This window comes from Hydra vulgaris, chromosome 04, assembly GCF_038396675.1.
Source record: "Hydra vulgaris chromosome 04, alternate assembly HydraT2T_AEP".
Lineage (NCBI taxonomy): Eukaryota > Metazoa > Cnidaria > Hydrozoa > Anthoathecata > Hydridae > Hydra > Hydra vulgaris.
Window position 1 is genome coordinate 38,639,214 of NC_088923.1, and position 13,701 is coordinate 38,652,914.

Genomic DNA, 13,701 nt, shown 5'->3' on the forward strand with positions numbered 1-13,701 from the left:
AACTTTGTTTAACTTCGGGCTAATTCCTGGAATCCACGGTAAAGATACAATATTAAAGAGTTACATCCATAATAGAAGTTTTTATTTAATTATATATTAAACTCTTTAATGATGTCTTTTAAAATTCAATAGTTCTAATATTTTTTGAAGTTGTTTTATAGTATTTTGTAGGTTTCTAATGAAATCACATTAAAGTTTGTAATCATAAACAGGGCCGTCCCAAAGAGGTCTCTCATGGGGGTGCAGTATGTATTTTTTGCCAACTAGAGACACACACATAAAAAAAGGTCCTTGATATTTGACATTTGCCAACTATACTTTAAAACTTACTAACTCAAATGCTAAATGTACAAAGGTGCAAACTAAAATGCACATATTACAGCTTTAGGGAGAAGGAGGGGGTAAAGCACCCCCTACACCCCCGTTCGGGACAGCCCTGATATGAAAAATAGTTGGATTTAAATCTAAACTTTATAGATAATTATATATAAGAACATTTTAAGAAAAAAAGTTCAAAACTTATAAGTTGTCCGAAATAACAAACCTTCACAAGTTTTTCCTAAAAAATTAGGAAGGCAATGGCATTGATAATCACCATGTCCAATGTAGTTGCAATGACCATTGTTCTTGCAAGGATTGAAAAAGCAAGGGTTCATTTCTAAATGAAAAGATTGTTTTCTTTAGTTATTTATGTATATATGGGGCTAGCTAAAGCACAAAAAATTGTTTCAATAAAATTGAATCTCTATTTATTAGCAACCACGCAGTAAAATTGTTTGGATGACAGTTTCGATTAAATAGTTTTAAGAAACGCATAAAACTCTTCTTATTATGTGACAAATCCTATGATGATAAATTTTTTACCGCTTTTGATTATCTTTTTGTCAAAAAATTCTAAAGGGACAAAAAATTATTAGGAGACTAAAACATCATGCTGAAAAATGCTGGACTTTTTAATATGGATAAAATAATTTTGTAACTGAATATTGGAAAGAACTAGATCATGGTAAGCTAGATAATTTGCATTTAATATATCTATGCATATCTATATTTAATTTAATATATCTATGCATATCTATATTTATGCATATATATATATATATATATATATATATATATATATATATATATATATATATATATATATATATATATATATATATATATATATATATATAATGTATTCTATAAAATAGAGTGCTCAATGTTTTTAAAAAAACAGAGCTGTAATAAATTCACAAGCAAAAACCACTTTTTAAACTTATTTGATTTTACACTGTGTTTCATCAGTTAAGACTCGTCAAAAATGAATGTTCAAATTAGTAAAACTTCATTTTATACCAAAAATTAAATTACATAAAATTATAAATGTCTTAGCTACAGGTGAATGCACCCCAAAAACTAAGGCACCCCAAAAACAGCGTGATTAGTTATATGGCTATGAATGTTTAATTCTGTATTTTAAAACCATATAAGAAATATTTTTTGATACATGAATGATCCAACAACAATTAAAAAAGAAGAAAACAAACTTTAATTATCCTGCGTCAACTGGTTGCCAAAGGTCAGTGGCACTTGGTAGACCGTACCAGAGAAGTCCTTTAGCAGCAGCCATAGCATTTCTAAAATCCTCCTGCCTCTGTCCCTTCAAATTGTCCAGGAAAAGACTAAATTTATCAAGCTTTTGTTCTTTGAAAAATGAAAGAAGTGTTTTATCACACCAGTGCTTACAAACGTTTTGGTCTAACCAAGCATTTTGTTGGAAGTAAACGTGAATATCTTTGTGCCATGCAAACTTTTCGTCTTTTGAAATGCGTTTTCTTTGACCTCTAAAAATGATGGCTTGCTTTGATTGCTTGTTTGATTTTCTTCTGGCCAAAACATAATTTGAAGGAACATTATCTTTTTTTGAATTCTGAGCCCGGTTGTGAGATCCATGTATTATGTGTTGCACCTTGACCCTTGGATACATACTCGCAAGTTTTCTTACCACGAACAACAAAGGGAAGTGGGCTCTGGTCAACATTTAGCCTTTGTCCAGGTTGGTACCGTCCCCATTTTTTATCGTCAATTGGATCTTTAGAACCTGTTCTGATACACTTTTTTCTGTATGTCGCATGCCATTTCTGTAATAATCGTTCCATTTCTTTCTTATTTCTCCTTTTATTTCTTTGTTTCGATCTCATTTTAAATTCTTTTTTTGTAAAAATCGAACTATAACATGATGTTTTATTTCCACGTTTGGATCAGTGTTTAATTGTATATTTCTAGCTTTACTCCAAAGCCAGGAAAAGTTAACAATATGACCTTTTGATCTGGTTTGTAAAAATTCTTTGTAAATAACTTCGTATAGTTCAAGATATTTTGTGGAACGTCTTTCCTTCAGAAACAATTTGCGATAGGATGATTTGGCATCTTTAATGAAGGTTTCCTTTTTTTTAAGCCATTGCGAGGTGATGTTTCTTACCAGCTAATTTGCTAGACTCTTCACTTTTTTACATTGCACTAACAACTTTGTTAACTATGTTATTGAGCACATCTTTCACTGCTAGAGTGATAAGTTCTTCGTTACTTTGAAGAACTTGTGATTGTGAATGTTTACAATCTTGTTTACTAATTCCGTGAATAACTTTAACATGAAAAGCTAGTCTTTGTTGGCTTTTAAATAATTTTTTGCAATGTTCGCATTTAACACTAGCTTCAACAGCTTCTAACGGCAATCGAATTGCACTCATTTCTCCTTTGTTGACATGATTATTACTATTTTTAATAGCATCTGAAAAAAAGACTTAGAAATAAAATAAACATTTTGAATATGGTATTAAATAAACTACACAATAAAAGCGAGAGAGAAAAAAAGAGAGAGAGAGAAATAAAAAACTTTATGATTTCTGATCAAGAATTGAGGTTTAGGTTTTGCAACACAATGACTTCATTACTTCATAAAGTCGATTTTTGTTACTTTTGTTGGTTTAAATGTAAAAAAATATATATTTAAAATTTTTAATTAAATAAAATTTAAATCTTTTAAATGGTTTTTCGAGGCTCAGGAATATGCTTACAAATGCTTACTTTTTTTCCAAATCTGAGCCTCCATATGCTTATAAGCGCTATGCTTATATAAAAAAATATCTACCATAAAATAGTTGTTATGCTACCAAAAGTTTTTTTACAAGTTTTCCTTTCACTTAAAATGATTTTTAAGTTTCCACTTAAAAATCATTTTAAGTGGAAGGAAAACTTGTAAAAAAAACTTTTAAAATGTATTATTCAACATGTGGTATTTTTTGGGGTGCATTAACAAAAACTTATTCAAAATCAATCTTTTACACTAAATTTGCACAAAATTTATACAAATACCTCATGGTTTGATTTATGTATAGAGTATATCGTCGGAATACAAGAAATGCACTAAGTCCATTTTTGGCAGTATGGAGTTATTTATACCACTCTATTTAGTATTTTAAATTCTCTATCGTTTGATATACTACACAAATTTAATCAATCAATTATTATAAATGAATTATTAAGACTTTTTTATTAACTATTACGCAAAAACTTATTTGCTCATTATTTCAAAATGATGTTTTTGGACTTTAGTGCATTTCCCTTGTATACCGACGATATAAAAGTTAACTGGATTGGATTTGCAAAAGTAGTCTAAAAAACCACTATTTTATAGCAATTATACTTAAAAATTCAAAACTTTTATACAATTTTTTAAATTTGAAGCGCTTGTAAAAACCTGCCTTACATTGTTATCTTTGTTTTTTTGTTGCTGCATTATTCATGTATCAAAAATTTCTTATATGAGGCCGGGTGAATAAAAAAAAGCAATTGCTTTTAATCAGTAATTGGTCAACTTTATGGAATAAAAACTTTAGTAATTTTGACTAAATTTTATTGACGTAAAGCTGAACAGTTACTTTATAGCCATATAACTGAGCATGTTGTTTTTGGGGTGTCTTTTGGTATAAATTGAAGTTTTATAAATTTGAATATTCATTTCTGATAAGTCTTACATTTTTTTCATTTTTCACTAAAACTCAGTGAAAAATGAAAAAAAATTTGATAAGCGATTTTCTACTAATTTATATATATATATATATATATATATATATATATATATATATATATATATATATATATATATATATATATATATATATATATATATTATAGGATGTTCCGAAAAAACCAAAGCTTAAAAATGTCGATCTCTCTGGCTGTTTTTTGTTGATGGGTAGCGTAAAAACCCTAAATTTTAAATTTCAGCCCAAAATGCTAACCCTAACCCTTGTTTTAAGTCCCCCAAAAAAGGGGACTTATTTTTGGTTTTTTTTTATTTTTAATCTATAACTTTTTATTAGTAAACAAACAAATAAATTCAGTTTTAACTTTTTTTTTACATACATGTTCAGAAAAAAAAATTATAGCCATGATAACAAGTTTAATATGGGGATTAAATTATCATAAATATTACTAATTTTTCACGTTTATTGGTATTTCTCATATATAGTATTATTGATATTTCTAACATTGAGTAACTATCAAAATTAATCTCATTAAAAAAAACAACAACACATTTTCCAACTTATTTTACATTTGAATATCAAGGAATACAAAAAGCTATTACAAATTGAAAAGTTTGTTTAACGATTATTCAAAGTCGTCTTTCTAAAATTGGTAAAACACTTTCTGTGGTTTTCAACTTGTAACACACTTCGTTTGTTTTTTTATCTTTTGTGAGGGAAAATGAAAAGCCTTGCATCAATTTTACGCCTCTCTCAGCAACATTATTAAAAACTCTTATATTTTTTGAAAATTTGATTGTTTTAAGACTTTTAGGAGCTTTCTGATATTTCCTTGTTGATGATTTTGAAGTCCTGCGACTCATTGAAAAGTTTCAAGTCATTAAAAGGAGGGTCAACTCCAAGGGGGCATGTTTACCAGTGCTTGACATACACAAGAGCATTAAAAAGACGTATATCTCACAGATTCGCAGTAGTTACTTTGTTATAGCCCATAGTATCTCTAAAGAAGTACATTTTAGCAGCGTATATCACCGAAGACATCCATTATGCATGATGAAAGGCCCCAGGCTTGCGCCAATATATACCTCTATCGGGAATGTGCATTCCTTGTAATCATCCCTTAGTTCGAAATTCTTATTCTTGAGCTGCTCTTTAAAAATATGTCAAATTGAAGAGTTTTGTTGTAGCTTTATATTTCTGAATTTAACATTGAAGCATTTGAAGTCATCCTTGTCCAAGATAGAGTCCCATTTTTACTGGAGCTCTTTAAATTATTCATTACTTGGGCTGTGATTACGTCCAAATAGCGCTTGCCAGGCTGCGCTCTGCAGTCTTTCTAGTATATGATGTCTGCATGCAAAATAAAACAACTTTCTTTCTAAAATAATTTCAATTTTTACGCATGCACCATTCTGTCATCCTGAGTTTGAAGTAGTTGTGTCAAAAGACAATCCAACTACAGGGTGCAGAAAAAGTTCCCGTAAAAAATATTAACAGCAAAAACAGCAAGAGTTCCTGTACAAGACGAGAAACAAATTACATTTTAATTTAAAACAAAATAATACTAAAAAATACTAAAAAAATACGAAAGAATACTAAAAACACACTATATTGAAAGAAAACACCATACAGATAATTTTTTTAAATTATGCTTTTGTACGGGAACTTTTTCCGCACCCAGTATATTATCTGCTTAATCCCATAGCTTTACAAAAGAAGATGTAGCTGTGACTTGGCTAGACCCAGTGCTATCCACTATTTCTGGAACGCCTAACAATTTACCTTGTTGGTAGCCTTGAGTTCCTGAAATTAATATTGCTAGTCTATCTGACCGTTTCTTGTGAGGATCCTCCATCACTTTCCCATCCCAAAGCAAAACACAAAACTTAAAAGCCACAAACGATGATTTTATTTCATCTTCCATTATGGCCCTATTTCCTTGACAATATCAATGACACAAAGTTTTTGAAATAGTCACAGTGTCTAAATCAACTCCACTCCTTTTTCGTATTGCAGTTGTGATCCCTGTTGCTTGATTAAGGGATGGATTCAAGCGGTCAGCCATTTGACAAATCTCTTTAGCTTTTAAAGGACTAGTAAGTGATCTAACAAACAGTTCCTTCTTAGGCTTTTTTAAGGGGAAGAAATTCTTCATCTGTATAATCTAGATCATCATCTTCTCTGGAATCTTCTTAAATTACTTGTGTTGATTGCTCATTAACTTTTTTTTGGCGTACTTTTTACTCGATTCCTTTTTTACAACTTTTCAATTATTGTATAATCTTTGTCAACAGAGCCTAAAACGGCTTTTTTACCATTCTTTAAAGCAGCTAAAAAGATTAAGTCTTCTTCTTTTTGTTTAGTGTTCCTTAATTTGTCACACTTAACAATATCAGCTGCTTCTTGATGCGCAATATAAAAAAACACTTTTAGTCAGTTTAAAAACATCTGTGATTTTTCATCATTTCTACCTTTATGCTTGGTTAAGGTTCTATACGATTTATACAAATTTGTATATTTCTGTTTCACTTTGTCGTTCCTCTGTGTTTTTACTCCTATTTTCTTCCCTATAGCACACAGCTCGTCCTTTATCTTATTAGATATAACTGTATTACTAATAGAGTACTTAACATGTTTTATAGGTCCTTCTTTCAAAAAGAAAAAGTAATGCAATACCTCATGCTTATTTGGTATTCGGTTTGAAGGTAGTTGTTCCAGACGGTTCCCCAACAATTGAATTTGGCATTTTGAACATAAACTTAATTGACTCATAATTATGTACATGTACATAATTATTCGAAGGAAGTTTTAAATTTATTTATGATGTTTTATATTATATTTATGTCTTAATTCCCATATTAAATTTGTCCTTTGATTATTCCCATATTAATCACGGCCTTTGATTTTTTTTCTGAACATATGGGTGAAATAAAAGTTTAAACTGACTTTACTTGTTTGTTTACTTACAAAAAGTTATAGAATAAAAACAATTTAAAATCTTTGAAAAACCAAAATATAAGTATTTTTGCAGGACTTGGGACAAGGGTAAACATTATTGGCTAAAATTTGAAAGTGAGAGTTTTTACGCTACCCATCACCAGAAAACATCCGGGAAGATCTGTGTGTGCGTGTGTGTGTATGTGTGTGTGCTTATATATCATGTTAATAAAAATGAGCGCACGAAATATAAAGAAAAAAGTTCAACTGCAAGACTGTTGACAGTTTGCTATTGTTCTTCGCAATTTGTTTAAGAACCATTTTAGCAGCCATTTTAGCGAAGAGTATATATACAGTTGTACAAAAATACGAGATCAGGAGTAGACAATTGTAAAAATGACTGCTCGGGTACTCGACAAACGAACCGAGTATTGTTATAAAAATAATTTTTTTTATAAAAGTTGTTTTTGTAAACAGTCAGTTAAAAGTTTTAAACCAATGATGTCACTTATTTAGAAATGTTCTTTTTCTAAATTTCATTTTATTTTATGTTACACAAGTTCAAAATACGATTAAGAAATACAAGCGTCTCCACTGTTTCGGTATATAATTAGTTGGACGATATAACTATGCTGTTTTATGCTAAAATAGCATAATTATATCTTCCATCTTTCAGGTTTTGAAATTTTTTTGTCTGAGAGGCAATACATTATAATTTTACACAATCCTAACACATTACAGATTTTATTCAATAACCTCTTTCTCAACTAATTTTACGCACGAGTAAGTTCAGGTGGAAAACATAGGAGATGATTTTTACACGATTTGTTTACTTTTTAAATTTTAATATGATTGGTTTACAATGTTTTAATTGCATCACCTTTCTCCTATTTTAGTTATAAAAATCACAGTGGTTTTAATTGAAAATTTGATTGACATGGTTTTTTTAAACAATATCTAAAGATGACAAACCTAATAAAGAAAACAGCCAGAGTTAAATAAGTCGATATGTAAACTGTTTTTATTTTTTATCATACGATGTTTTTAAACGTGTAAGCGCAATCCTTTACATACAAAAATTTTAATATCGTAACAAACAATTTTGCGAAAACATGAAAAGATATCTTTTTATGCAGGTCATGAAACTTATTGCGTTTTTACTCTCGGACACTCTTAATATTTTATACGTGGTAGTTACAAGTGTTACTTTTCAAAGCATTGTGGTTTATTCGTGTCGTGGTTTTATAAACCTGATTTTATCTTTAACTTATCGCTTAATGAACTCTTCTAAATCGAGTCCTATACTTAAAGTGGTCGAGAAAGAAATAAAACATGTACCAAAATCGAAAATAATGACTTCAAAAGAACTTGGACCGACAAAAAGAGTCATTTTAGAGTCAGCGAAAGAAGTGAAAATTGTTAGTATGAGTCTATTAACAGTTATATTAACTAAGTTTATCAAGTATACAACAGAATTGCGTAGGTCGCTTGTGGGATCAATCGCAGAAAGTCGAAACGTGTCACAATAAACTATTGGAATTAATTTTTACAAAATTTGATTAGGAAAATGATTTTTTTACAAAGTTGTACTATTAGAAAAAATTAATCATAGAATGTTTTTCCTCGCAAAGAATTTTGCCAAAAGCACGGAAAATGTACACGGTTATAGTTATCCCGCTAAATATTAAAAAACACTGCTTGTTTTTTATAGATTTACGGTTAGTGTAAATTTTACGCCAAAATTTTAAATCACTCTTTCCAGTAGGTTAACATGAAATAAGAAAGTATGGAAAAGAGTTAAAAACTGAATCTATTTTCATCATTCTTACTTTTTTTTTTCCTAAAACAATGAAACCTTTAAAACAAAAACAAAAAATACTAAACTTTATTCAGCCGTATTTTTTTCACTATCAAAATATATTTTGAGGAAATTCTAAAAAATATTAAATATAATACTGTTATAGTTTAAGCAATTTGGCAAACTTTTCTCAATCAGGGATTGCGAAAAATTTGCGAAAATTTACATTATGTATGACGGAAACTTTTTAGAATGCAAATATAGGCATATTGTATGGATAAGTACTAACCACACTTAGCTATAAAAACTGAATAACCAAAACAAAAGCATGCAGTTAGAATTTAGAGCTTTGGAACTTTTTATTGTGAACCTCTTTTACGTATACTTGTGCATTAAATATTTCCAAACTTAACACCCGACTTGTTTTAAAGTTTATGTAAATAACAAAATAGGGACTGTCCCCCAAAATCTTGGAAACTTATTTTAAAGAAATACATCACAAATATGCTCCAAAGTTTTCTATAAATCGATTTGTTGCATCAAAATCTTATTCAAAACTGAGTTCTTATTCAATTCAGAATTGCGGAATATATTTGCTAATCAAAACGCGGACCATTTTTAAGAAACCATTTTTGTATTTACCATATTTATAACACACAGGATTTTGATTTATTTTGTTTCTGAATTTTTAATGAAATTTAAGAGTCAATTAAAATAGATCAAAAAAATAAAATCAGTTAAAAACTAAAAAACAATTTAATTATTTTAATTTACACTGTAAATTAAATTACTAAGTAAGTTAAAAATATAAAAGTTGAATACAATGATGATCACATTTTCCCAATTTTTTTGTATGCTATTTTCTTTATCTAATTTATTTATGGCATTAATTATTATTTGATATGATCTTATTTTATTCTTAAAATTTTTTTTAAATATCGATTTAATTCTCATTTTGCAATATTCTTCGAAAAGTTTTTTTTGTAAAAAGCTATAAATTGTCACACGACGCTCGGCGATGCGACAATTTATAATGGATTGTAATCGCAATTAAATGTTTAACAAATAAAATAAAAAAACAAAAAAAATTTATTTTATTTGCGTATATAAAAAAAATTATTCAGAATGCAAAAAGTTTATATTTTAGCTTCCACTGGTGCAGAAAAATGTGTTCCACTTTAATTGGCATAAAGAAGAAGAAGATAAAGAATAAGATAAAGAAGAAAAAGAAAAATTGGTATAAAAGTTGTAATAATTATAAAAATAAATATTATAATATCAATTATAAAAGTATATAGCTCTAATAACAATAACAATAATAATGATAACATAACCGAAAAGAGAACAGTATTAGATAAATAGAAGATCAGAAATACAGAGAGTTAGGAAATAACATTATCAGATTTATAAACAAATTTTTCTGAAAAATAATTAAAGCGACCAGGTAAATTTTAGAGAAGAACTTTAGTTGTTAATAGATTATGGTTTAACGTTTTGAAGTTTCAATGATGTTTGAATTTGTAATCATAATAAACAGTGTGGAATTCAGTGGCGTAACTAGGAGGAGCACAACCCCGCAAGGCGGTAGGGCCCTGGAGCTACCGCTTTTTTCATTTGAGAATACGAGATTTTTCACGTATTCTCAAATGAAAAACAGATTATTTTTTTATAATAGGAACTCTATTAAGGAATTTAATTTCAATAGAAATTCTATTACAGAATTTAATTGCAATAGAAAATCCATTATAGAATTTCTATTGAATATTAGTGAACATTAGTGAATATTAACGCTATCAATTATAGAAATACTGCTGATATAATTTAGTACTTTAGTATTTGTCAATAAAGTAAGGTAATTTTGAAGTGGAAAATTAAGTATAAATTATTAGATATTATTATATTTAGAAGGTAAGTCCTTTTCTTTTTATATGCATTCATGCAAAGCAGTAAAAATCATACAATTATAATTTTAATTACAAAAAGTTGAGTTATTAAAATGTTTAGCTTATAGATAATAAACTAGTTATATTTATAATATTGGTAATATTTTTTAACTGCTTGTTAAAAAAATCTTGCAATTTTATTCTAGCGATTTAAAATTTCCTATATAAATTAATTACTGAGATCTTGAATTTTTAAATTAAAAAATGTATATAAACGCGATATAGGTAGAACCATGTTTTTGTGTTGAGTACACACTAGGTTTTGTTATAGTACGAGGATAGTACGATTTAACAAAGAAACAAAAATTATGTGTACGTATTTGATATAAAATTAAAAGGGCGGACTCAAAATACGAATTAAAGAATAAATACAAATTAAGTCTATTATTTATTCAAAAATATTTAGCTATATATATTTATATCTATAGGGTTAATACATAGCTATAATTGTTCTAATAAAATATTTTTCTTACAACAGCATGGGCTCAAAAAGAACTTATATGAGTGGAGCTAGAAAAAGGAAATTAAAAAAGGAGGCTGATGATAGATTACGTAAAAACAATAAAAATATATCCTTATTTTTTTCATCAGTATAACAGAAACCTAGTGAAGTAGTTGCAGATAAAAATATCAATGTCGTTACTAGTACTTCTAAAGCAACCCAACAAGAAGAAATGTCATCTGTTTCAATTAACTGAGAACACAATGAAATTTCGAAAGATCATAATTAATCTTGTTATAAAAGTAATGCAGATATTTTCGCAAATCCTAACAATCTTACCACTGCAATGCAAGTTGAAGAAATAGACCCAGAACCGAATATATTTCAGGAATTAAATACACTAATAACAGATGTAGGATATTTTAAAGAAAAATTTCTTGATGATAGCACAAAAAGATTTATTATTTCCTCTGGAAGATGTAAACCACAAGGACCATTTAAAAAAGATCCTTCACAAAGTTGTAGACATTTTTCCACAAATTATTATTATTGTGCATATAAATTTGGTCGAACACAGCGATTTTGGCTCTGTTATTCCAAATTTCTGGACTCAGCATATTGTGAAACATGTTGGTTATTTTCAAATGATAAAAATAACCAATGGCGTTTGGGAATTCGAGACTGGAAAGGGCTAATTAAAAAAATAAAAAGTCATGCTAATAGCCCAAAACATATTGAAGCATGTCAAGTATAGATCATTGGAAACAAAGCAGGACACTTAATGAGGATACAGAGACATTATTTCGTTATAAAGCTTCATTTTAGAAGATGGTATTAGAAAAGTTGCTTAACATCACTTTAATGTTAACAAAAAACTCACTTTCATTTAGAGGTTATAGTGAAGTGTTGGCAGATGAAATTTACAATGGCAATTTTTTGTCTCATGTTTATTTGCTGTCAAAGTACGACGATACAATGAAGCAAGTACTCAATAAGCCTAAAGGCGCTATAAAATATCTTAGTCCAGCTATCCAAAATGAAGTGATATAATGTTTAAGCCAAAATTTAGAAAAAACATTATTATTGGAAATAAATATTTCTGCCTTTTTTTCTATTATAGTTTTTATACAACTCAAGACGTATCTAGAAAAGAACAATTAAATTTAATTTTTCGATACGTTTACATAATTCGTAAACAGGACACTCAACTTTGTCAAATAGAGATTAAAGAAACATTTTTGAGTTTTTATGAAATAAAAGATCATTGGGCGGTAGGTTTAACCAACCAATTGTTATTATTGCTTAAAAATAAAGGAATAGATTTAAAAAAGTGTCGTAGTCAAGGATATGACGGAGCTAATGTGATGAACGGGATTTATAACGAAGTTCAGAAAAAAATAAATAATATTCAGCCATCTGCACAATATGTTCATTATGCGAGTCACAATTTAAAGCTGGTTCTAAATGACGCTGTTTCTGGTTGTAGAGAAGTAAACAATTTTTTTATAATTTTACAAGAAATTTACTCCTTTTTTGGCAACAGTATGATTTTGTTATCAAGTTTTAGCGGTGAGTCGGAAGTAACATTAAAAAATTTAAACCCAACAAGATGATCTTCAAGAATTAATTCTTTATTAGCTATAAAGTTACGCTTTTTAGATATAGTTAAAACTTTAACTGAAATTTCTTTAAAATATTCGAAAAGAGTAGAACGCACTGAAGCTCTAAAATTAAGGGACAAAATATCAAACTTTGAATTCGTTTTTATTTGCGTCATTATGTATCACATATTAACGAATGTAAATTATGCTTCAAAAAACTTACAAAAAAAGTACATAGATCTATACGAAGCGGCCACGTTGTTTGCTGCTCTGAAATTCAAGTTAAAAGATTTTTGGTCAATTTACGATTTATTTAAATTAGAGGCTGTTACTAGTTGCAGTAACTGGAAAATAAAACCAACATTTAACGTTAAGAGGCAATCCAAATATGCAAGACATTTTGATGATTTAAGTGGAAATGATTTAAACGAATGCGCCGAAAAAAGATTTCAAATTAATGTTTTTTATAGGACCATACATATTGTTAACGTGCAAATAAATGATAGATTTACTGGAATGGAAAAACTTTTAAATCTTTTTAATTTTTTGCAACCTCAAAATTTAATAAAATTGTCTGAAGATGATCTAATTAAATCAGCTAAATTATTGCAACATAGTTACCCAGACGATTTGACAAAACATTTTCCAACCCTATTAATTAATACAATCATTTTTATTAAAAATGACATCACAAGAGCAACTACATTAAAAGATTTAGCTGACATACTACTCATCAAATACAGTTTTAAGGAGTGCGATTTTTCAGATGTAAACACAGCAATATTGCTATTGGTGACAATACCTGTGACAGTTGCAAGTGCTGAAAGTCTTTCAGCAAATTAAAGATTATCAAATCATATTTAAGAAATAGCATGTCTCAGGAGCGTTTCAAACATTGTGCATTTTTGGCAATAGAGAATGAAAAAGCACAAACATTAGAATTAGA

The 13,701-nt window shown here is 28.5% G+C and overlaps 1 protein-coding gene across 2 annotated transcripts in view; it reads right to left on the reverse strand.

Annotated features, from left to right (window-relative positions):
* LOC100211267 (neurogenic locus notch homolog protein 4) overlaps positions 1–13,701 on the reverse strand; it is a 50,224-nt gene that overhangs the window by 16,947 nt on the left and 19,576 nt on the right. For both annotated transcript variants that reach the window (XM_065796273.1, XM_065796274.1), the window contains one exon: positions 545–658. In XM_065796273.1, coding sequence (XP_065652345.1) covers positions 545–658 — 114 coding nt within the window. The remainder of the gene's footprint in view (positions 1–544; positions 659–13,701) is intronic.